The sequence below is a fragment of the Lissotriton helveticus genome, chromosome 3_1, assembly GCF_964261635.1.
Source record: "Lissotriton helveticus chromosome 3_1, aLisHel1.1, whole genome shotgun sequence".
Classification (NCBI taxonomy): domain Eukaryota; kingdom Metazoa; phylum Chordata; class Amphibia; order Caudata; family Salamandridae; genus Lissotriton; species Lissotriton helveticus.
In genome coordinates this window covers 1,533,648,422-1,533,671,637 of record NC_136061.1, presented here as the reverse complement: position 1 = coordinate 1,533,671,637, position 23,216 = coordinate 1,533,648,422, and the positions used below count along the sequence as shown (strand labels likewise).

At 43.9% G+C, this 23,216-nt stretch overlaps 1 protein-coding gene across 1 annotated transcript in view; it reads left to right on the top strand.

Moving 5' to 3' along the window:
- The window catches only part of VPS11 (VPS11 core subunit of CORVET and HOPS complexes), a 141,414-nt gene that overhangs the window by 22,182 nt on the left and 96,016 nt on the right, over positions 1–23,216 (top strand). Inside the window, exon 2 of the mRNA XM_078682206.1 lies at positions 21,097–21,245. Within this exon, the coding sequence (XP_078538332.1) occupies positions 21,097–21,245 (149 nt within the window). The remainder of the gene's footprint in view (positions 1–21,096; positions 21,246–23,216) is intronic.

The following is a 23,216-nucleotide window of genomic DNA, read 5'->3' as shown; positions in this document are numbered from 1 at the left end:
ATGCCGTTTTGATGGCCAGAATGGCAAATGGGTTAAAGCTTCTGGTTGATAGGTTTGTTAATTTCATGGATGATTTGGATCTAGATACAAATGTTTTAAAGACTCATTATGTGGTTTGAGGGAGGAAGGCTGCAAAAACTAGACCCATTGATATTCAGGAGCAAAGAATTACTAGGGTTCCCACCTTTCCTTATTTTGGTGTATTATTTGATCAGCAGAACAACTGGCTTCTCTGTATTTCCAATCGTTGCTCTAAATTTACCCAAGCATGTTGAGCCCTGTTCAGATTTTCTCTGTTGGTGGGTAACAAGCCTATTTTGCCCCTGTTGCAGATCTACATAATGAAATATGTCCCATTCTTGACATACGGTGCAGCCATTTGGGGGTACCGTTAAGTGCAGGGTGATTAAAATAGGATCGATTCTCTAGAAAATTATTGGGGCTGGGTCCAAATAGTGCCTCTTTTTTTTTACCCACGAGGAACTAGGCTTAGATTACATGGAGAATCAGGTCAAAGATTTCAGTTTAAGTTGATGAGAGACTGTGGTTCAACAGGAGTGTGATTGAGGACTGTCTGGAGTGCACCTAGGGCCAAAAGATCAGTGGATAAACTATACTAAAACCACTTCCCATTCCCTATAATTTATAGATATTTTTAACAGGCCACATGTTCTTGAAAAGGGTGACAGGGGCCTTTTTGAGGAGTGGATTGTAAACAGATTTAAAGATGGGAAGGAAACTATGGTGCTGTAGAAATACTCCTACAGATCCTATCTGCTCCTGAAAGCCGTCCTTGGCACTGAACTGTATCTTACAGTAGTTAAACAGCCTAGAGATAGATCAGTGCTCACAAAATTTTGTTTGGGTTCTATCTGGACAATGATCCATTTCCTTCTGAGTCCGTTTGATCCCCACACACTTTTAACCTATCCTTGTGATGGTTGTTTCCACCCCCCCCAACCTTAATACACCTGCTTTTATTTTGTAAATTTTATGAATTTCTGCGTAAAAGATCTATTACCACTTTTAAAAGAAAGGGGTTTATGCAATTTCGTCCTGCCTTTCTACATTTACAGCTTTTACTTGACAAGGTGGTGATACTGGTGGTGACTGGGTTTTTAAATGGTGCCATATATTGGAATAAAATAGTGTGTGCTTAAGATATCATGTTGTGTATGATAGTCTGGTCCGCTATTTCTAAATTGTATCTTAATGTTTAAAGATTGTGTAACCTGATTGAAAGGAACTGGATTGTGTATAATAAGGTTTTTAAGGATTTTATGTGGCATTTGTTTTTTATCTGTTATGATTATGATGTATAATCGAATAAAGATTAATGTTTAAAAAAAATAAAAAAGACTTTGTTGATTTACCATCATTGTCAAGCAACGAGCAATGGAAGTAAGAACAGCAACCTCACAATCTTACACAACCTCGGCAATATAATATAATCTGAAATATCTTGGAAATCCCACCTACTTCCCCTAGTTGTGCCCACAACTCAGTTCATCATGCGCTTGTATCCCATTCGGAATCTTCCTAGTTCGATTGATCCCGGGTAGTTGGCAACCATAGTTCATGGTCTGGTGTCGGCCTATTGGAGTACATGCTTCGGCAATTGATGGCTCAAGCATTCTAGCATTGCTAAAGAGTCACCCCAAAGGGAGTAACTGGTGATGACACTGGTGACGAGTGATCTGGATTTTTCATACAATCTACTAGCACCCCTCAGTTTCTGACCCTATCTAATGAGCCCAGGCCACATAGAGCCTCTCTGAGCAGCACTGCACTTCCATATTCTGCCCACCTCTCTATCTCTCTACGCCATGTTGCCGCTTGGGTCTCCAGGAGCCTTCCAATTCCTAGTGATTTCCTGCTTTGCAAGAATAAAAGCCAAGTCTTGAAACCCACTTGTGGCCTTTGTCTTCGCAGTGTGTGGAAACCAACATAATAAACGGTGTCCTGTGGTGCAGGGGACCTCTCTCTAAATGATATCTGCTACCATATTTGTGACTTCTACCCAGTAGGCAGTGAGAAACGGGCAACTCCGGAACATGTGAAGAAACTCCTCTCCCACCTCCCCTCATCCCGGGCATGCGGCTCCCACTCCATGAAAACACCTATTTATTCTTCTTGAGGGGAGGCAAGCCTTGTGTAAAACATAAAAATATATTCACTTAAAATGGGCATTTCTCAATATTTTGGGAACCCGTTCTAATAGAGTTGCGCTCGGGTATAGGCATCCCCAAGTCTTCCTCCCATTGGGTCTGAAGGGTGGTTGAGGGCGGCATCATGTCCCTTCTAATCATCCTGTATAAGTTAGTGATTGCCATGAAGGTGCCCAAAGATGTGACTATATAGTGACAACTCTTGTGTAGTGGTTCTGTAGGCCTGCACCCCAATGGGTACGTATTGCGGCTGCCACTGCACTGTGGAGCAGAAAGTAGCTCGGGTAGTTCATGTTCCAAGCGGAACTCCTCGAACAGGAGGAGTTCCTCAGCCCTGAACAAATCACCCATCATTGATGCTCCTGTAGTTAGCTAATCCGTAAGATCCTGTCAGTCTCCTAACCCAATGGGCCAGTGCCTCCAGCATGCCCATGGTTATGCTAGGCAATTTCAGGACCCTCACTCGTGTCTTTAACAGACAGCTGGTCTAACATGGCTGCAGCACCCGAAATTCAGTGGTATCATAACTAAGAGGGAATTCTAACTTTATCAGTACCCTAAAAGTTGGTGGAGATTGGGTCAAAAATTACTCATCTCCCGCTTTGGAGTCAACCTGCCTGTCAGCTACTGTGTTGGCAATTGGAGCTGTGCCGCACAGTAGTGAGACTCAAATTCAGGAACTGCCAGTCCTCACTCTCCCATGGGTCTTTGCAATGTGGTCAGAGCAACCTGTCTAGGGCCTGATTTCCCCCATGTGAAAGCAGTGATGAGCGAGTCAAGTTGCGGGAACATTGCCCATAGGATTCAACTGGTAGCACCACAAAGAAATACAGAAGTCAGGGGAGCGCAACCATTTTTTAGTAGTGCAACTCAGACCCCACCAGAGAGGGGGAGCATCTTTCAGAAGTAAGTAGTCCTTCTGAGAGCCCAGATCGCCTTCCAGACATTCCCCTCTAACAAAACCATTTGGTCATGGTATATCTTCACACCCAAGTAGTGCAAGCATCGGGGCTCCCACTGTAATACTTCTAACCCCTCTGGGGGAGGAGCCTTGATTTGCAAGTGTCTGGAATAAGCGCGACTTCTGCCAGTAGACACTCAGCTCAGATAGCACCCCGAACTCCTCTAGTAATCTTCTAGCTCCTACCAGAACTGTTTGTATTTTGAAGAAAAATCAAGAGATTGTCCCAATACAGGGTGATGTGGTGAGATTGTCCCAATACAGGGTGATGTGGTGGGTTTGCCCTCCGACCTATATGCTTGAATAGCTGTCCCCAGCTCAGGCGTAGCCGGCCAGCACCTCCATTGCCTGAGCTAATAGCAGAGGAGACAATGGGCTCCCCTGCCAGGTCCCACGGCCCACATTAAAGTTCTCTGAGATAATCCGCCCTGTCCAGACTCTGGCTGTGGGGTCCTTGTATAGCACTTGAGTCCAGGCTATAAACCCTGGCCCCAATCGGAAGTGCTCCATTATGCCATAGAGAAAGTCCCACTCCATGTTGTCAAAAGCCTTCTTTGTCTTCTGTGCGATCATAGGTGGTCGTCTCTAGCAGTGTTAATTGTCGCAGAATGTTGAGTGCCATATTGCGAATAGGGATAAACCTTGTCTGATCAGATTTTATAGTCGGTAAAGCATAGACAATAACTGGTAGGCTCTCTTGTTGTGCATTGGTCTCCCTGATTTTAACAATGGCACTATAAGTGCCTCTCGGGTGAAGGAAGGCAGAAGACCTGTATTCCTAGCCGCTTTGTATATGTCCATGCACTAGCTTAGGGTCCATCTCCTCAGGCGAAAGCGTTGGGAAAGTTAAAGCTGCCAGGAAACTGTCAATGTTGCCTCCTGCATGCTCGGAGGCGCTCATTTAGAGTTCACAGTAGTAGCTGCAAAATTGTTGATTTATTTCCGCCTGTCTATGTAGCCTGGTTCCACGGTCTGTTTTGAGTTCCACAATGACCGAGCCCTGTTATGCAGGATTAGCGGACCAGGCCAAGAGTGAACCAGCGCGGTCACGCTCCATTGAGCCCGGGTCATATAAGCTCTGTAGTCGAAACATCTCCGTTTCTTGACCTGTGTTTGCGACTTTCTCCGTGGCTTCTAACAAGGCTGGTTGCAAGTCTTGGCGACCCAGCTGATGCTGTTCTACATCCCTCAGCGTCTCTTCTGAAAGATAAGACTTCATTGAATAAGGTGTGCCTCACCCTCACCGACTCCACTACGTACCCCACCCCCTCCCCATGAGCACGGCTTTAAAAGCATCCCACTCCACCTGAGGAGATGATGCCATTACACTATTGTCCTCCACTTATTGCCGAATGCAATCCTCTATGCTGTCTAGAAAAAAATAATTTTCTAAGAATTACAGCTATAGTCTCCCTGCTGGTATGCAGGGTGTTAATCTTCCCCACCCCAAATAAGGAAGGACCAGGTTATGGTTCAATATGGTTCTAGTGAAGAGGTATGGTGCAACGGCCAGAGTGGCTGACTCCGGAGCACGGGGCTCACAGTTCGATCCCGGGCGCCGGCGGCAGCTCAGCATCCTGACTCTGGGCAATAGCTACTTAATCTCCCCGACAACCCCCAGCGCCTTGAGACCCCTAGGGGTGATTAGTTTGCCCTTTACAAATACAGGATACGTAGATAGTGATGTATTCAATGTCAAGTACAAACCCATGAATATCTGAGGTGGAAAGACACTTGTCCAGCTGGACGTGGAGGTGATGGAGACTCAAGAAAAAGGAGTAACCCCTCTCTAGTGGGTGTATCAAGCTCCAGGAGTCGATTAGTCCCCATTTCTTTTGACAGTTCTTAAATTGCCAGGCCACTCTAGTGATTGGGGAATCCCGCAGTGGGGAGTGAGTGCGATTTGAGCACCGGGTCTGCTACATAGTTATAGTCCACGCCTATAATGACCAAGCCCACTTTGTAGGGTGCCAAGGACCTCCTAAAGGTCTGCAAAGAACGGCCCTTTGTATTCATTCGGGCATAAATAATAATTGCTACGTCCCTGCCATCAAGACGACTGGTCACTGCCACATATCTACTCGCTGGGTCAGTCAGGTTTCCAGTGTTTTGGAAGGGGACCCCTGAGCGTATCCATATCAGCAACCTCTCTCATGATCTAAATAGGTGGTGTAATAGGCCTAACTCCAATATTAGGCCTGACCTCGTAGGGCAGCCACTTCTTTAGATGTTAGGTGTGTTTCCTGTAAGAGTGCTATCTGAATCCCCCACCTATTAAGATATGAAAGTACCTTGTTTTGCATGGCCATGGTATGCATCCCCCGAATGTTCCAGGATAGGGTTTTGTAGTTCTTTGGGGTTGCCATAGCATTGAACTACAGCCATTCAGCGTGGACCACCACTGGGTTCCAATTCCCTTGTTAGATTCTCTCATCAAGTATCCGACATGGAGTAAATCGCTCACGGCTCATGACTCGCAGAACCCCCCCCCCCCGACCATTGCAGCAACAAACAGCCCAACTCCCACACCCCAGGACGAGTAGATAGCTACCCCCATTGGCAGTCAAATCGCAAACACTCGCGGTGAACCCACATGAACAGAGGGGTTGTGACCATTCGGGAGCTCCTCCCCAGGTTCCTCACCACCGGGCAGTAGGCGAAGAGGAAGAGCCCTAAACACCACGGGTGTCAAGAACTCCCCCATGGACCCTCTCCATGACCCGTAGTGGGCTCAATCCCAGGCAAAGAGCTCAAGCCTTAGAGCACAGCGTCTGCATCATATAAGCTCATCAGTTCTTAAAAAAATATTTCTTTATTATGATATTTTTACAACATAAACCACCCACCCAGGAGCCCCCCTCCCCCCTCCTATCCGATCATCCGTTTGCTTGTCACAGACTAACAGAAAGTTAAGAAAAGAAAAAGAAGGAAAAAAGAGAACGATGATGAAATAACTCAAATCAAGAAAACAGGAAAACATCAAATTCAGACCTATTCAAGAGTCATTGACATCAAAATAAACATTAGATTATAATGGCATTAGCTTCATATCATAAGTATAATATTCTGTTTTATAGTTCTTGGTGTTGTATCGACTGTGTAAGGGGATCCCATATTTCTAGACCCTTTTTGCTCCCTTCTTCCGATATATCGCTATCTCTAGGGTGTATGTGGCTAGGAGTCTTGCCCGCCACTGTGAGAAGGTCGGGGAGTTTGGATCCAGCCAACTGGATGCTAAGCATATTCTGTAAACAGCCAAGGAAACGAATATGAGCCCCTGCATTCTTTTTGGCCTGATATCCCCGTCCCTTCCTAGCATAATTTCAGCTACTGTGATTTCTATGTCTGAGTTCAAAATTTCGGATAAAAATGTTGATATTTCACGTCTAAGGGGTCCTACTTTATCACATGTGGCAAATAGATGGACTATATCGGCCGCTGGTGTCGAGCATCTAAGCCATTGAGTACCTTTGCCTGTACTCCATTTGGCTATTTTGTAGGGTGTGTGATATAATTGGAGAAAGGTTTTATAGTATTGCACTTGCAGTTTAGGTTACATTAAAAGTGATTGATAGAGTTGGAAAGCCTGCTGAACTGATTCCTCATTCATATCTAGCTTATTTTGCCATTTGTTTATATGTTTATCCAAATCGTTTGGTAACAGGGAAACTAGGTTGATATATATTTCTCCTATTTTTGTGGTGATGTTTCTTTTGAGGGTTTCTATTGTTTGAATCCTGTGCAACTCCGCGCTTCCACCACCTTTCTTTATTAAAAAATCTCTTATTTGAAGGAATTTAAAGAAATCTCTCTCTATGTTCTAAGCCGAACTCCTTCTTTAATTCTTTGAATGATTTGAAGCCTATTGATGTAAAAAAACATCCACATCGTGTGATCCCAATATTCACCCATCTTTTCATATAGTTATCAGAGAAAATATTTGGTAGATTATAGTTCTGATGAAGGCTCGTGTAATAAGAATATCTGCCGACCCCGAGAAGCTTGCGTATATCTCTCCATGCGTTAAATATACCGGCTAATGTTTTGAAGCGGACGTTTTTGTAGTGACAATCAAAGGTAAGTCGCCATAGATGTTCGCCCGTTTCAATTCCAAGGATGAGTTCTTGTGGGGTCGGAACCTCCCCTTCTTGAGTAGGATTCAGATTTGGGGTCAATAAGATCTTGCTATATTTCAGGAGTGTGGCCTACCAGTAAACCTTGAGGTTAGGGACAGCAAGTCCACCTCTTTCTTGTAGGAGCGATCTATATCTGTAAGCTCTACGTGATTTTGTATAGCCCCATATAAACCGAGAAATTGTATTGTCTATTGCTTTGAATATGTGTTGATCAAAATTTAGGCAGATAGTGCGGAAAAAATACAAGAATTTCGAGAGATAAATCATTTTGATCAGTGGAGTGGTGTGGCTCACTGGGTGGAGTGGTGTGGCTCACTGGTTAGAGGCGGCAGACCAGGAAGCAGAAGTCGGCCCGGGACCAGGGTTCGATTCCCGACGCGGCAGGGTCGTGGACCAGGGTCAGCGGACTTGATAATTCTCGCCTCGGTGCCCACTCTAACCAGGGGTCCCACTCGGCAACTCTGGGCATTAGCTTGCCTAATCTCCACAACGGCCCCCTCAACGCTGGGGATGCCTGGCTCCACCTTGGGGATTCCCAGCAGGGACCATCCCACAGGGAAAGCCAGGACGGGTTCCCCAGCGGTATACAGCGCCAGGACGCCGGCTGGCAACAGTGCGCTTTACAAGTATACACATTACATTACATCTGCCTATTGGGGTTAGATGTAGGTGGTCTAATTTGCTAAGATTCCGCGTCTATATTGATCTTGACTAATTGGTCTAGATTCGATGTGATTTTTATGCCTAGATATACAGCGTTCCCGACAATTCTTTCGTTTCTGAAATTAATTTTTTTATTGAGAATTATCTGCGTTTTACCCTGATTTAGTTTATATCCGGAGTTCTCGCCAAAGAGGGAAGCCTCTTTTTCCATCATTTTGATGGCCACATGAGGATCACTGGTGACAATCGCGATATCATCCGCGTATGCTAGAGTCTTTGTTGATCCATTTGGTGTCTTAATGGACAATATATCCTGATTAGTCTCCAGTTTGCGAATGAACGGATCGAAAAATATCGCGAACAATAGCGGGGAGCACGGGCACCCCTGCCTTCCCTCTAGTCACATCTATCCTGTTTGACAGTCCGCCGTTTATCATAACGACTGCTTCTGGGTTATGGTACAAGCTCCGTGCAGCGATAATGAATCGATCCCCGATCCCACTCTTTGACATAGCCGTCCATAGATATTGCCAGGCGACCTATCGAAAGCCTTCTCTGCGTCCAAGAGTATAAGCGCCATAGGGTCTCCTGCGACTTCCGCTATGTCAAAGAGTGTGATAACCCTTTGTACGTGATCCGTCGTGGATCTGCCGGGGATGAATCCATGTTGTCGGACCGGTATGATCTTGTGAATGATCGGAGCAAGTCGACTGGCTAATAATTTGGCGTAAATTTTAGAATCGCAATTGATTAGGGTGATCGGGCGATAGGATCCCAATTCTGTTGGATCTTTGTTTTTTTTTGGAAACACTACAATTTTGGCCCGTGCCCATGATTTTGATGGTCCCCCCCCCCCCTTGGAATACTTGGATCATTAAGTCAGTTAGAACATTTTTTAGTGACTTATGAAATCTGATATAGAATTCGGCGGGTATTCCATCCAATCCAGCTGCCTTCCCTGGGGCTAAGCTGTTGATGGACAGCAGAATTTCCATCCACTGCGGTGTGGTCGCTAAATTAACTTGGTCAGTGTATGACAATTGAGGTGCCGTGACCTGCTCTAAATATGTGTCAATAAGTTCTTGGTCTTTATTGGTTTCTTTATATAGAGCTTGGTAATATTTTTGAAATTCTGACCTGATCTCCTCTGGGTCTTGCTTGAGAACGTTGTTACAGTCTTTAATCTCTTTGATGGTGTTAGCAGTGTTTTCTTGTCTCGTGCGGAAGGCGAGGTGGTGCCCTATTTGCTCGCTTAGTTCATACACTTTTTCTTTTTGGATCATGTCTTTTTCATATTGCTTTTTCTGCAAATATCTGTTAATCTATTTTTTTGCAATGGCAATCTTTCGTGATGCTGTTTCTATGTTTATACCCCCTTCAATAGCTCTTACAAGATCCTCCTTGGCCTCGGTCAGTTTCCCCTGTAATTCGGTTATCTTTTGTTTGGCAGCTTTGTTATTCCTTATTGAGAAACACAGTGTTTCACCCCTGATACCTGCTTTTAATGCTTTTAATGTGTCCCACTCTACGTCTAGGGATGCGCTACCCAGGTTATTTGCCAGAAATTCAGGTATCCATTTCTCGATAAGATGGCAGTATTTCTCGTTCATTAGTAGATCCCTTTCAAATGTCCAATTAGTTTGATCTGCTCGAATTTTGTCGGTGTCAATGCTTAAGATTAATGGGTTGTGGTCTGACAGGACCCTAGGTAATTTATCGATGTGACATTTGGTAATAAGGGTGTGGGAAACAAGCATATAATCGAGCCTGGCAAATTTGAGATGAGGATGGGAGAAGAAGGTAAACCCTGATTTATGGGGGTATTTAGATTGCAACACACATGGGCTTTCCGACTGTTGGCAAAGTGCTTGAAAAGGCCCTAAAGACCTTGGGCTTCCTCCCCTGATATTTGAAATTTGGTCCGGAGGACAAGTCTGAGGGTAGATTAAGATTAAAATTGCCTGAGATTACTAGTGGGAGTGGCCAATGCGATAGTTCACTGGATACGGCTTCCAGTAAGTTGGGATCGTCCGTGATACAACCATAGATGGAACACATGGTTAACCTCTTACCCGCACTGTATTGGCATTCAGTAATTGCCCATCGCCCAAGTTTGTCTGCTCTGGAGCGAGTAAATTCGAGCCCCCCTCCTGTTGCCAGTATTGCTACCCCACGTGTCTTACTTGCCTGTGTTGTGGCTGTGATAAGTTTGTATCCCAACATTTGTAAGAGATGGCGTTGTGATCCCGCCACATGAGTCTCTTGGAGACACACGATGTTAGCCCCCATTGATCTCAATCCTATTGCGACGTTCTGTCTTTTTCGTGAATCATTTAGTCCACAGATATTTATAGAGACTATTTTTAGTTGAGCCATATCCATTATTTTTTTTATTTTTCCTTCCCTATTTGGGTGATGTGTCTGATGTGGTGTGCCTATAGTTTTGCTTCTACTTATGATTTGCTTTCTTAGGTTTCTTGTAGACCGAATTGCCCCCCCCCCCCATCGTCCCCTCCCTTGCCATCCCACACCAGCCCGCCCTGATTCTCGCCTCCCCCCCACCTGTTGAGACGTCCTGGGTCATGGTGCACCCAGGTGTGGGCGTCAGGTAAGACCGTGCGTTTCAGTATGCCCCGTGGCCTGGTCTTGAGTAGGTACATCTAAGGTAGATAGGATAAAGACAGAGATGAACTATTTCTCTTTGCTTTCGAGCCATCCCAAATAATAAGATATACTTTCCCCCTCTGTAGACCCCTTCTTGTTGTATACCCAAGACCTAGTCCACTGGTGGAATTGATCCTTTTTGTATTTTTGTCCCTTTATCCCTCTTTTTATTCGTTTCAAGGTTTTGTCATTTTCCGGTGTTTTGCTTGGCTGTCTCGATATTTCTTTCAGGTAGGACTCGGCCTGAATTTCGCTTATAAAGCTTTTGGATGTTCCCTTGTAGATTACTTTCAGGCGTGCTGGATTTTGTAAGAACACGGTTGCTCCGTTTTGCTCATTCTCCACCTCCGTTCAACTGTGGCGAGGGCGGAGTCTGGGCGCGCGATGTAGGAAAAGCCTTTGAATTCTCTTTTATTTTTGGGTCTGGCGATGTCGTAGATAGCTTCTCTTAACATAAAATTCCCGAAGTTGACCAGTATGGCTCTTGGGTATTGGGGTGTCTTATGAGCGCGTTTAGGGAGTGTCAGGGGGAAGCGATGCGCGCTTTGAATTTCGCTGTTCATATCCCAGGTTTCGAGTTTGGGGAAAGCTGTTTTTTAGTACATTGGCCATGAAACCCCTTGGATCAGTTCCCTCTGCGCCTTCGGGGATACCGAGAAAGCGAAGGTTATTTCTCCTGCCTCTGTTTTCAAGATCTTCAACTTTTTGCATCAGGTCTTTGATGATTCCTTCGTGCTCTTTTTCCTGCTTTTGGAGCTTAGTGACGTCAGACTCTAGATTTTCTGTGCGAGTTTCCACAGACGCCATTCGGTTAGAGATTTCGGAGCATGTTTGGCCTACTTTTTGGACGGCACCTTGGAGTTTTTGTATGGCCGCATGGTTCCTGTTGCTGTCCATCTTGACATCTTTATGAAAATGCTTGATGGAGTTTAGCTCAGTGACTGCTCCATTGACTTTCCAGTTCCACAGCCATCTTCATTTAGCTGTGGAGTATTTTCTTCAGGATCCCCCATACGGTGCCTGTATGATTCCGGTTCTCTTGTAGTTTTTGGGGTTGAGCCATTTCGTGCGTGATTAGAGCTTTCTTTAGCTTGATCCATGTTGCTCCCGGGGTCTGTGGTTTCATCATAGGATGTTTTACAGTGCCTTCTGTGCTTTGTTCTTTTTTTTTTCTCCTGCCTTTTCTTTGGAGTGATGTTTTGAGAGGGTGCCCCTGATTTCCTTAGAACTGTAATGTCAGATACCTCCGACGTTGTTACTGCTGGTTTTTGGCTTGTGCTTTATTCACTTGCCTCACCTGACTCTCCCGCCTCACCTGACTCACTTGTCACGCTAGAGATGGAGACTCCTGTCTCATAGATGTCTGAGTCAGACTTCTCTGAGGATATTTCTGTCTCTGGAGGTGGTTTGCTTCCCGGGGAGGATGTTTGTGCCAAGGTTGAAGAGTGTTCGGTTCTTGGGAGTTCAGTTGGAAATGTAGACAAGAGTTCGCTTTCAACGGGTGTGATTGTGGTTGAGCTTACGCTCTCTTTCTCTTTCCCCTCGATAATATCTATGCACAGAGACCGGTTTTCTAGAGCGGAGTCTGAAGCAGTTTTCAGACCCACAGTGGGTCGCCTTGCTTCTTCGAGTTGATCATTATGTCCATTTTCTATACATAGAAAAACACAGTGGATTAATTCCTTCACCGGCACCAAAACCGCAAATATAATTCAACGATTAATTCAAAAGACAATAAGTATCTTGTGTGCTAAACTTCAACGGTGCCCACTGTCCAAGAGCAATACAAAATATATTTCTATTTCAAATATGATACTCGTGGCTCGCCGTGATAAGGCTCCTAATATCGGTCCAATTCACACTTGGCCATCTTATATATTTGAAAAATTGAAATATATTTTGTAGGATATTGAAGTAGGTGCACTTTATACCTCATCTGGATATTTCCGCTCACGTATCACTCACTTCATCAGAATCTGCTGCATACTCTGGGAGTCGTGTGTTATTATTGGCTCATTATATATTCGGAAAAGGAATATGAGAATTATCCCTCTTCTTTGATCTCATAAGACATCGAATGCCCTGAAGAAGTTCTGTTTTCAGAACGAATTGTGTTGGCTGTGGCTGTAACTACACTGAATAAAGCAAAGAAAAACACATCCTGCAAGCAAAAAATATATTTTTTTCATTTTTTTCATGGAATGCTATATGTAAAGAGACTTTCACAAAATATTTAGATGGTGCAACTTCCATACAAGTATTGTAATTATGTCCATTTTCGTCATCCAGTATGGGCCATTGCTGTTTCTCTTTTTTTGCTGGTTTGCCCTGTCCTTCCTTGAGCATTGGGCTAAATATGTTATCCGTGGCTGAGAGTCTGCCAGTTGACCAGTGATTTTTGCAGCAGCTTTCAGATTTTTTTTATAGTCCGTAGTCTTTTTGCTTTTTTGGCCAATAGCTCGAGATTGTCGTTGTAGTTATTGTATTCCTCCATCGCCTTGTCCTTCTCATTTGCCTTCTCTTTGCCTTTTATTTTACCTTTTTTCTTTAGCTTTGTCCACCACTTTTTCCGACTTCTGATCTGAATTTTTGCCTGTGTTTTTCTCAATGTTTTTATTCTTATTTTTATCCTTGCCTTTAGGTTTGTCGTTGCTGCTACCGCTGTTTCTTTCCTCATTGTTTTCTTTTGCCTTGGACCCTCTGGTTTCAGGTCGGTGCTGTAAATCTTTTACTTTCTGCATATTGCTCGACTTTTGGTTTTCTGAGGCTTCCTCTGGAGATTCTTGGTGTGCTTGGTGTGCTTCCTGGTCCGTTAGATGTACGTCTGTCTCATTTATTTGTTCGCTTATTTGCTCGGGTAATTGCCTCACAACCCCACTGTGACCAGCCATTTCGTATTTCTGAACTTGTAGCTGAACCTGAACCTGAACCAAAACCTGCACTTGCACTAGTGCATACGTCTGTATCTGTATCTGTGTCCCTGCAGCTGAGGGTGTTACTATAGCTGTAACTGTGGCTGTTGCGGCTGTGAGGGGAAGTTCAGAGAGTTTAGAGAGTCTCGTGCCACAAGACACCGCGGTTGCTGTTACTGTTACGATAGTTTTGGTGTTAGTTTGTGTAGTTTGTACCGCCTTTATTCTTGGGGCAATGCCTTTGTTCAATTCTCTGCAGCTGCTGCGGCCAAGGATTGACCGTGTTTTAGCTGATATGTCATGGGCCTTAGACCAGGTCCTAGACCAGACCTTAGACCGGGCTGCATGGGGCTTGATTGTAACAGACACCCGAATCCCGATTGTTGGCGTATTTGCCGAGCCCCCCAGTTTCACTGTGGTCTTCTTGCCTTTTTGCTTGCCTTCCGTGTTTCCAGCGCTTCCAGCGATCATATGCCTCTGTATGTCCTGTATGCCCCGTATTATTGTGTTGCTCAGACTGTCTCAGTAGAATTTAGTTTAACTTGCGCAGCGTCGCTCCATCGATCCGCACGATCTGAACAGTCTAAACACTCTGTTCCTGTATCTGCTGTCTTGGAAGATTATCGCCAGTATTGCCAATATTTCCAATGTCCTTCGTGATATCCGGCGTCAAGAGGCCCTTTTAAACATCAGGCTCTGAGTACGCAGATGGCGTGATGCAGGCGAGATGTGGACAACGAGGTTAAGCCCGGAGAGGGGCCAGCCGAGTGCTTGATTGAGGCGCCGGGCAGCGCAGGGGAATTTGGAGCGGAGGAAAAGGAGCCGTGGATCAGTTGAGCGCAACACAGTTACTATTTTTTCTTATCTGTGGCTGCCGGTTGGTGATTGCAGGTTTTGACGGTTAATGATGTCTATGGTTTCTGGGGGTGTAGAGGGTGCAGTAGCAAAGTAGAGCATCACCAAGAGGGAAGCGGGAGGCGGGAGGCGGGACGCGAGAGCGGGATATGGCTGGCAAAAAAGTAGGGACTCTGGCTAGAATTAGGGGCGATTAGCGAAGAAGCCGTACTCAGTTACTCCTGGCCGCTCCCAGTCAACCCCAGCCTCAAGTCCGGGTTCCTAGGTCAGTGGTCAAGGCCCCAGAGCTCTCACTACGAGCCTCCGCACCTCCACTATGGCTCCGCTTGGCTCGGTACCACTGTGACTCGGCGAGGCTCCAGGCTGATCTGCCGCTGTAGCTGGCACCGATCCTGACCCAGTACATATGCATATGCTAGTGCCGTCCGAATCCTCCAGCTGCCGCAACACTTTCTCCCTAGTTTCCAATGTCAGAGCCGGTAGCTAACAGTCTTGATCCGATAGTACCATCATACTCGGAAGAAGTTCCCGAGCTCTGACCATCATCAGTTTTGGGTGTCACTATAGGCAGTTTCATGTCTGAATCCCCAGAGGAGCTAGAGGCGTGGTCGGAGTCCGAATCGCGGGTGCCGACATCTCCTGCTAAGGAGGCTAGGCTCACACCTCTGCCACTTATCGTTGCAGATACCCCCACTGCTCTCTGCTGCTCCTGTTGGCCTTTCTTCCTGGTAGGGGCCAACCCATTGGTACTTTTAGCCCTGCGCTGTAATGTGGTCCTTGTAGATTTTTGTGGTGGGGATCCCAAGCTAGGATCCGCCTGCGAGTGCACATCAGTCCACTCCAATGCCTTCTGTGGAGTTCGAAAAAAACTGCAGCCCATCTGGAATCGTTACACGTAACCTTGCATGGAACAGCATGGCATAGAACTGGCGAAGGTGCCATTTAGAATGCAGGAATGTGGACCGCTGTTTTTGTACCTCACTAGTGAAGTCCGGAAATATGACTTTGCTATTTTCAACTCTGAGGTCTCCTCTCTGCCCGACTTGATCCAGGATGTGGTCCCGGTCATTATATAGCAATAGTCTGGTCACCGCTGGCCGTTGCAGCGCTCCATGCAATGGGTACCACACCAGAACATCATGTGCCCTCTCCAGGGCATAAAATGGGGGAGACCCTCTTGTGCCACCTCCGTACGCAATCATCGTTCTAGTTAGTCCAAAATGCTGCTCCCCTCCATGTTCTCTCTCAGTCCTGTCACAGAGATGTTGTTTCGTCGCGACCGGTTTTCAGCATTTTCTGCACTGAACTCCAGTGTTCAAACCTTCCCCTCTAGGTTTGTGAGTTGTTCTCTCATTGTCACTGAGTCTCGGGGGATCTCGCCAGTTTTCTCTCCGCTGTCACAATGCTTTCTGCCAGGCATCAGTGGTCTTCTTTCACGATGTCCAGGTCTGCTACCAGTGTATCAATCTTCGTCTCCTGCACATCTGTGGAGGTGGTGATTTCCTGCAGAAAATCTTCGAGTGGGCCCTCCCGGAGGTCCCACTTGTAGGGCAGGCACTTCGTCGTCCTGTGTTCACTTGGATGGGTAACCCAAGGTGGCCCCCCACCTCCCCCATATCTGGGTACATTTTTCAGGACAGCTTGGCCATGATGATGGTCGAGTTGTGGGAGGTAAAACAAGAGGGGTAGTATGCTCCTATTGCTGTGGCTCGGATCTAGGATTGCATCAGCTTAGTAAATACGCGGAGACCAAACGCCGAGGTCCAGGGTGAGAAAATCTGAGCTGTTACAAGGGCGTCTCCAGCAGTGGCCCACTACAAGAGAGTGGGTATCTCTTGTAGTCCATATGTGCAACCAGAAATACCTGTTACAGCTACATTTCTAGCCACCCCTGCCGCCAGGGTGGGTTCCAGTAGGTTGCGATGCAGGGGTCTGATGACCCACCAGGATCAGTGGGTATGGTTCAGTAGGTAAGGTGGCTCTGGCTGGGAACCAAGCACAGTGGATGGTACCTTATACGATCATCAAATCTCTGTAGAGGCTTCCTCGCCCAGCCAGGGTCGATGGGACCGTGAGAGCACCAGCGGCTGTGGCCTATCGGTCACTTAAAAGTAGGGCAATGTCTCATTATTTAAGATCTCCGCTATAGCCTCACTTATTATGCCAGGGCTCATACCATGTACGGATTTCAGAATACAACATAGGTCCATTGCTCTAAAGATGTCCAGTTGTAAGTGTCAGATGTATAAGTGGTGCTGACATTTAAGCACACATCATTTTAGTACCTGGGTAAATGAGAATACTGTTGTGATTGTAGTTAAAACACTATGAACTTGCGGAGCATGGTAATTAGTCCAATATGAAAGCTCTGTAATTGTTAGTGATAACTTTGAGAATAATATAAACCAGTCAGGACTTTCATAAAAGTTAGAAGAGAGAACTACGGGGTACCAGCAGTTTCACTGAGATCTTTACAGTTATTAATTCTAGTGTAATTAACACTGTGCTGTACAGAACACGTTAATCATTTTTGTGTCATAAGTGTAGATTTAAGATGCTAGTATGTGAAAGAAAATTCCTAGGCAGTCTTATTGATAAGTAAACAAGTGACTTGACCAAAAGTGCAAGAAGCACAATTAACAAAAAAAAGGAAATAATCTGTATAAAACATACATATTTTTAATAATAGACATAGTAAAAATCATATAGATGACTGGAATTCATCAGACTATATGACAAATCAATCTTAAATTACATACAATCATAGCATAAATTTAACATAAGATGCTGAATAAAAGAAGACACCCAGGAGAAACAGGTGCCCACAATAAGGTGACGATTATTAACTCGACGCGCGTTTCGGCGAAAACGCCTTCTTCAGGAGCCACAAAAGGAAGATGGTATAAGGACACAGTCGTTGTCTTTTTGCAAGGGACAGGTAGTTGATGTACCTGCCAGATAGTAGTTACGATCTTTCAAGCAGTATCAGTAGTTGTCAGATGCACTGGCTGAACTGGTGATTGGAAAATTACACAGCTGATCTTAATGGAAACTTGTTCCACACAGTGAATGGTACGTTATAATGCTGCCACAAGAAACGCGTTAGGCGATAAATCATATATTTAGTTCTTGACCGACACACTTATCTTGAAAGAAGGGATGTATAAATATTGCAGATGGATTTGAGAAGACCGCGTCAAAAGCGGTAAGTAATGACTCGCTGTTGGTGTACAGAGTGCCACAATAAGAAGAAGGCCCACACAGGGTCTCCACAGACTAGATGTATCTTCTTTAAAACATGCAGAGCGTTGCCACAAATAAAAAATACATAATGAAAATATATCCAGGAATCTGTTGCCTGAAACAATATAGGTCTGCTGTCTTCTAGGCGATAATTACTGTGTTTGATGCATGAAACTCGTGGTTAAAATAAAAGTAATACGGAGCAGATAGCTCGATAAGATTACGGGCACATCAGTTCTGATGAAAGATAGCACGAGGATCGTGTCATTTCAAAGTAAACTTCGAATTCGGCAGACAGAACACCACACCGGACCGAATACGTGAGCTTCATCCTGCTACGTATATTCCGCTCATTAGAAGCAGAAGTTTCCTGGATATATTTTCATTATGTATTTTTTATTTGTGGCAACGCTCTGCATGTTTTAAAGAAGATACATCTAGTCTGTTGAGACCCTGTGTGGGCCTTCTTCATATTGCTTTTTCTCAAAGAAAGAGAGTTTCCCAAGGACCAGAAAGGACTGGGTCAATAGGTAGTATCAAAGAAAAGATTCCTTTCTGGGTAATTATTTCACAAGGTGACCATGAGGCCTATCCGTAGCAGTTAGCTGTATTTAACATTTGGAAATGACGAATTCAAGAAGTCAAAATTTGAGTCTCCACACTAGGTTATTTATACTTTTTACTCAAAGTTTATTTTATAAAAATTCATATTTAGGAATTCATTTTAAATACACATTATAATTTGACACTGTGGTACTCTGGTACAAGTATATGTCTAATGGCTAACAATTCCGTGTTACGGTTATCTATCACAAAGTCACCACTTTATAGTATGCATTCAATGTTTAAAATACAACAATACAATGAATTGATAAAAAACATTTTTTCACAGTTTAAAATAGTCCAAAGAGTCGACGCGTTTCGGTGCGTTTATTATACTTGGTGCACCTTCATCAGGACAGAATAAGTTAAAAACGGGTATACATCTTCTTTTTTAAATTTAAGAAAAGGGCGTCCTTCAAGTGGTTTCTGGGACGTATTGTTCTTAATTTGTCTGGTAGCACGTGTGTTATCAATTCACGGCCGTCAGTAATTTGTGTGAATTATTAGTGGCATATAGTCAATGATGCAGGATTGATGATGTCATCTCCCAGTGGCTTGTTTTTCATAAGGTATGTGCTCCTCTATGTAGTCACGTGACAATGCTCAATCATGTGAATCGTGTCAGTTTTCACGGCTTTAGCTCATTAAATTGGTAGTCCTGACGTTTCTTGGATTGGTTGTCACTGAGCTTGCTTGCCTGAGACCAGCCTCGCTCCTTTCTTGATTTTTAAGAGCTCTATTCTGGCTGGTGATTCCTTCGTGTGGCTGGCTTCCGCCAGTGAAGCGGAAGCCAGCCACACGAAGGAATCACCAGCCAGAATAGAGCTCTTAAAAATCAAGAAAGGAGCGAGGCTGGTCTCAAGCAAGCAAGCTCAGTGACAACCAATCCAAGAAACGTCAGGACTACCAATTTAATGAGCTAAAGCCGTGAAAACTGACACGATTCACATGATTGAGCATTGTCACGTGACTACATAGAGGAGCACATACCTTATGAAAAACAAGCCACTGGGAGATGACATCATCAATCCTGCATCATTGACTATATGCCACTAATAATTCACACAAATTACTGACGGCCGTGAATTGATAACACACGTGCTACCAGACAAATTAAGAACAATACGTCCCAGAAACCACTTGAAGGACGCCCTTTTCTTAAATTTAAAAAGAAGATGTATACCCGTTTTTAACTTATTCTGTCCTGATGAAGGTGCACCAAGTATAATAAACGCACCGAAACGCGTCGACTCTTTGGACTATTTTAAACTGTGAAAAAATGTTTTTTATCAATTCATTGTATTGTTGTATTTTAAACATTGAATGCATACTATAAAGTGGTGACTTTGTGATAGATAACCGTAACACGGAATTGTTAGCCATTAGACATATACTTGTACCAGAGTACCACAGTGTCAAATTATAATGTGTATTTAAAATGAATTCCTAAATATGAATTTTTATAAAATAAACTTTGAGTAAAAAGTATAAATAACCTAGTGTGAAGACTCAAATTTTGACTTCTTGAATTCGTCATTTCCAAATGTTAAATACAGCTAACTGCTACGGATAGGCCTCATGGTCACCTTGTGAAATAATTACCCAGAAAGGAATCTTTTCTTTGATACTACCTTCTTCATATTGCGGCACTCTGTACACCAACAGCGAGTCATTACTTACCGCTTTTGACGCTGTCTTCTCAAATCCATCTGCAATATTTATACATCCCTTCTTTCAAGATAAGTGTGTCGGTCAAGAACTAAATATATGATTTATTGCCTAACGCGTTTCTTGTGGCAGCATTATAACGTACCATTCACTGTGTGGAACAAGTTTCCGTTAAGATCAGCGGTGTAATTTTCCAATCACCAGTTCACCCAGTGCATCTGACAACTACTGATACCGCTTGAAAGATCGGAACTACTATCTGGCAGGTACATCAACTACCTGTCCCTTGCAAAAAGACAACGACTGTGTCCTTATACCATCTTCCTTTTGTGGCTCCTGAAGAAGGCGTTTCCGCCGAAACGCGCGTCGAGTTAATAATCGTCACCTTATTGTGGACACCTGTTTCTCCTGGGTGTTTTCTTTTATTCAGCATCTTATGTTAAATTTATGCTATGATTGTATGTAATTTTAGATTGATTTGTCATATAGTCTGATGAATTCCAGTCATCTATATGATTTGTACTATGTCTAATATTAAAAATATGTATGTTTTATACAGATTATTTCCTTTTTTTGTTAATTGTGCTTCTTGCAATTTTGGTCAAGTCACTTGTTTACTTATCAATAAGACTGCCTAGGAATTTTCTTTCACATACTGTGTTTACCCTGCCCTATGAGACTGCTTAGTAACTACCCAGGGGGTCCTTGTTCTTCTCATAATGATTTAAGATGCTAGTTCCAGGAAGTGATAACTGCTATTGATATACATTCATCGGTATATCCTTTATATAACTGCAACAATTTAGTTATTTTATGATGAGTAACTTTGGAATTTTTTTTTTTCTCTTTTTGTGGTGTTCTAAAACACAATTGCCTGCTTAGACTTTTTAGATTTTGGCAGAAAAGGCATCTGTGGCAACGGTACATAAAGTAATTTGCTTTGGGTCTAACAGTTTTGTCATGTGGGGAACTCCTAGTATGCAGCCATGTTTCCTGGTTGAATTTGAAAACTTACTCTCTAGACCACATCTGCTCTACACTGGTCTATTGACTTTAACATGTTGCATTAAGAAATATCCCACCAAAGGGTTGAATTGTTTTTATTGCATAACATTTTAACTTATAGCTAGAACAGCCAAGGTCTCTTGAGTTCGATGCTTATTGTGTTGTAACAGTGTTTTAAACCTGCTCAAATTCTTGTTTGATTCTTAACTGTGCAACACATATGGAAGGGAACATCTGGTTCTTGCCGAGGTCTCTGCAGATCACCTCCTTCCAGGCGTACAAACTAAGGGTGACTCACCTGTTCCAGCTGAAGCAGCACAGTATCCTGGTGTCGGTGGGTGAAGACGAGGAAGGCATCAACCCTCTGGTGAGTGGGTCCTGGTTTTATTCAGGTCTTGTGTCATTGAAGTACTTGTTTTTATAAAACCTCAGGTTAAAAATGGTATTTGTCGTACACTGGGAGCTGAAAGTGGTTCAATCTGATAAAGGATCTTCAGGGTTTTGTCAGCTCCACGGCGTTAGCACTGTGCTCAAGTCATTTGTGACAGAAATGGCAGCGGTGACCAGGAGAGTGTAGAGTCCCTGTAATGGTCACTGTTAAGACCATGAAACTCCACCTGTCCGTCAGAGAAGATTTACCCAGACCTCAAGGTCATGATTTTGCATAACAGAAGATCAAGAGGGGTCTAGGCCGACGGAATTGAAGGTGATGGACTCTGGGTGATGCTGCTGAGTGACATGTGCCACTACCACCCTTTCAGATGACTCGGAGTACCTGTGGTCATCTGACATGTGTTTTCAAGAAAAGTCCTGCGCTCTGGTGAGCAGGTGCAAATTTTTGGATGTGAGGAACTTCGGTTTTTTTCCACCAGGTCTAGAGTCTGCAAAGGTAAGGAGTTAAGACTCTGCTCAGCGGAGCAAACCAAGGATGCAGTTAAAATGTACTGATTCAGCATGCATTAATTGGATATGCATGCCCTGCTCCGTTTTAATTAAATCAAATGCTTTCTAGGATACCAACCTCAAAATGACTGTCTTTTGTGCTCATTCCAGATGCAGGGCTCAGAGAATGGAAACGAGGCAGTTTCAATGTGAAGATCATTTCTTTAATATAGAGCAGCTGTTTTAAACCTTTTAACTTCTATGGGACCCCACTGAATGATTACTTGAATCCTGGGACCCCCACTAAGTCATTATTGGAAGTCTGTGACCCTTGGCCTAAGCAATGTCTATGATTTGAACATCAAAAATACAAAAACAAGTATATCCCAAACAAATACTCCATATATATTGTTTTGTTTTTTAAAATTCCCAATCAAATATGGAAGTTTTTCAATTTTGCTTCTTTAATTGTGTGTATTTTAATTTAATAATTTTAATATAATATAATCTTGTGAAACAGTCAAGACGCCCCCCAGTGGTCCTCAGACCACAGGTATAGAACTAATGATATATAGAGCATGGGGACTGGCACATATTTACCCTGGGGCCAAAAAGTGTGGTTTGTGGCATGACGGAGGGCCTCATAGATTTCAGCAGGGAGTAAGGTGGACATAGAGGAAGCGAAGCATGTACATGGTGTGTCGTGGAGTTCTTTTCATGGTTTAATGCCTTCTAACTGAATCCCCCAGTGTCTACAAGAGTTTAATGCTATATCTGTATCACTATGCCTCTACCACGCCTTGGGGTAAGCCTTCACTACGTTCTCTTGCTAGCTTTGGTGGACTATGTGTAATCTCTTATCTGTAAACATTAGAGTGCATAGAAACCGGCTCAGTTAAGGTAGCGAGTGCAATAAAAAAAAAATCTTGACAAAGAGCCCCTAACATGGTGTGCAATTTATTAAGGGGGGAAGACACAAATACCCAACCTCCACCATTAGACATGGACAGTGGGGATATATCAGCCATGGCAGAAAGAGGTTTGACATTTAATCTTGGCTTTTCCACTTTCTGAAAAAAAGCTTGTTGTGAACTCTGTATATAAAGTCAGGGAAGGTTCCACAGTACAGTGGTGTTTATTTAGCGAGTGTAGTCCTGGAGTCTCCCCATCAGAACTATTTGCACATTTTGTTGTTTTGTGTAGTGAACAAGATGTAACTTTGGAACTAGAAGGCATGTATTTATTAATCTGGGCCTTCCCCTGTGACAAATTGTGGGTTCTTGGATAATCACTTCCTGGACATATTTCACTGGTCTTCTTTTTTTGTTTTACCAGTGATTGGGGGGGGGTTAAATCAAACGTAACAATTGCAGTAAGAATGTGATAAAAAGCGGGACTTTATCCCATTTGATTTTGCCCATGGGGAGAGAACACCCAGTTCGTAGTCCACTCACTA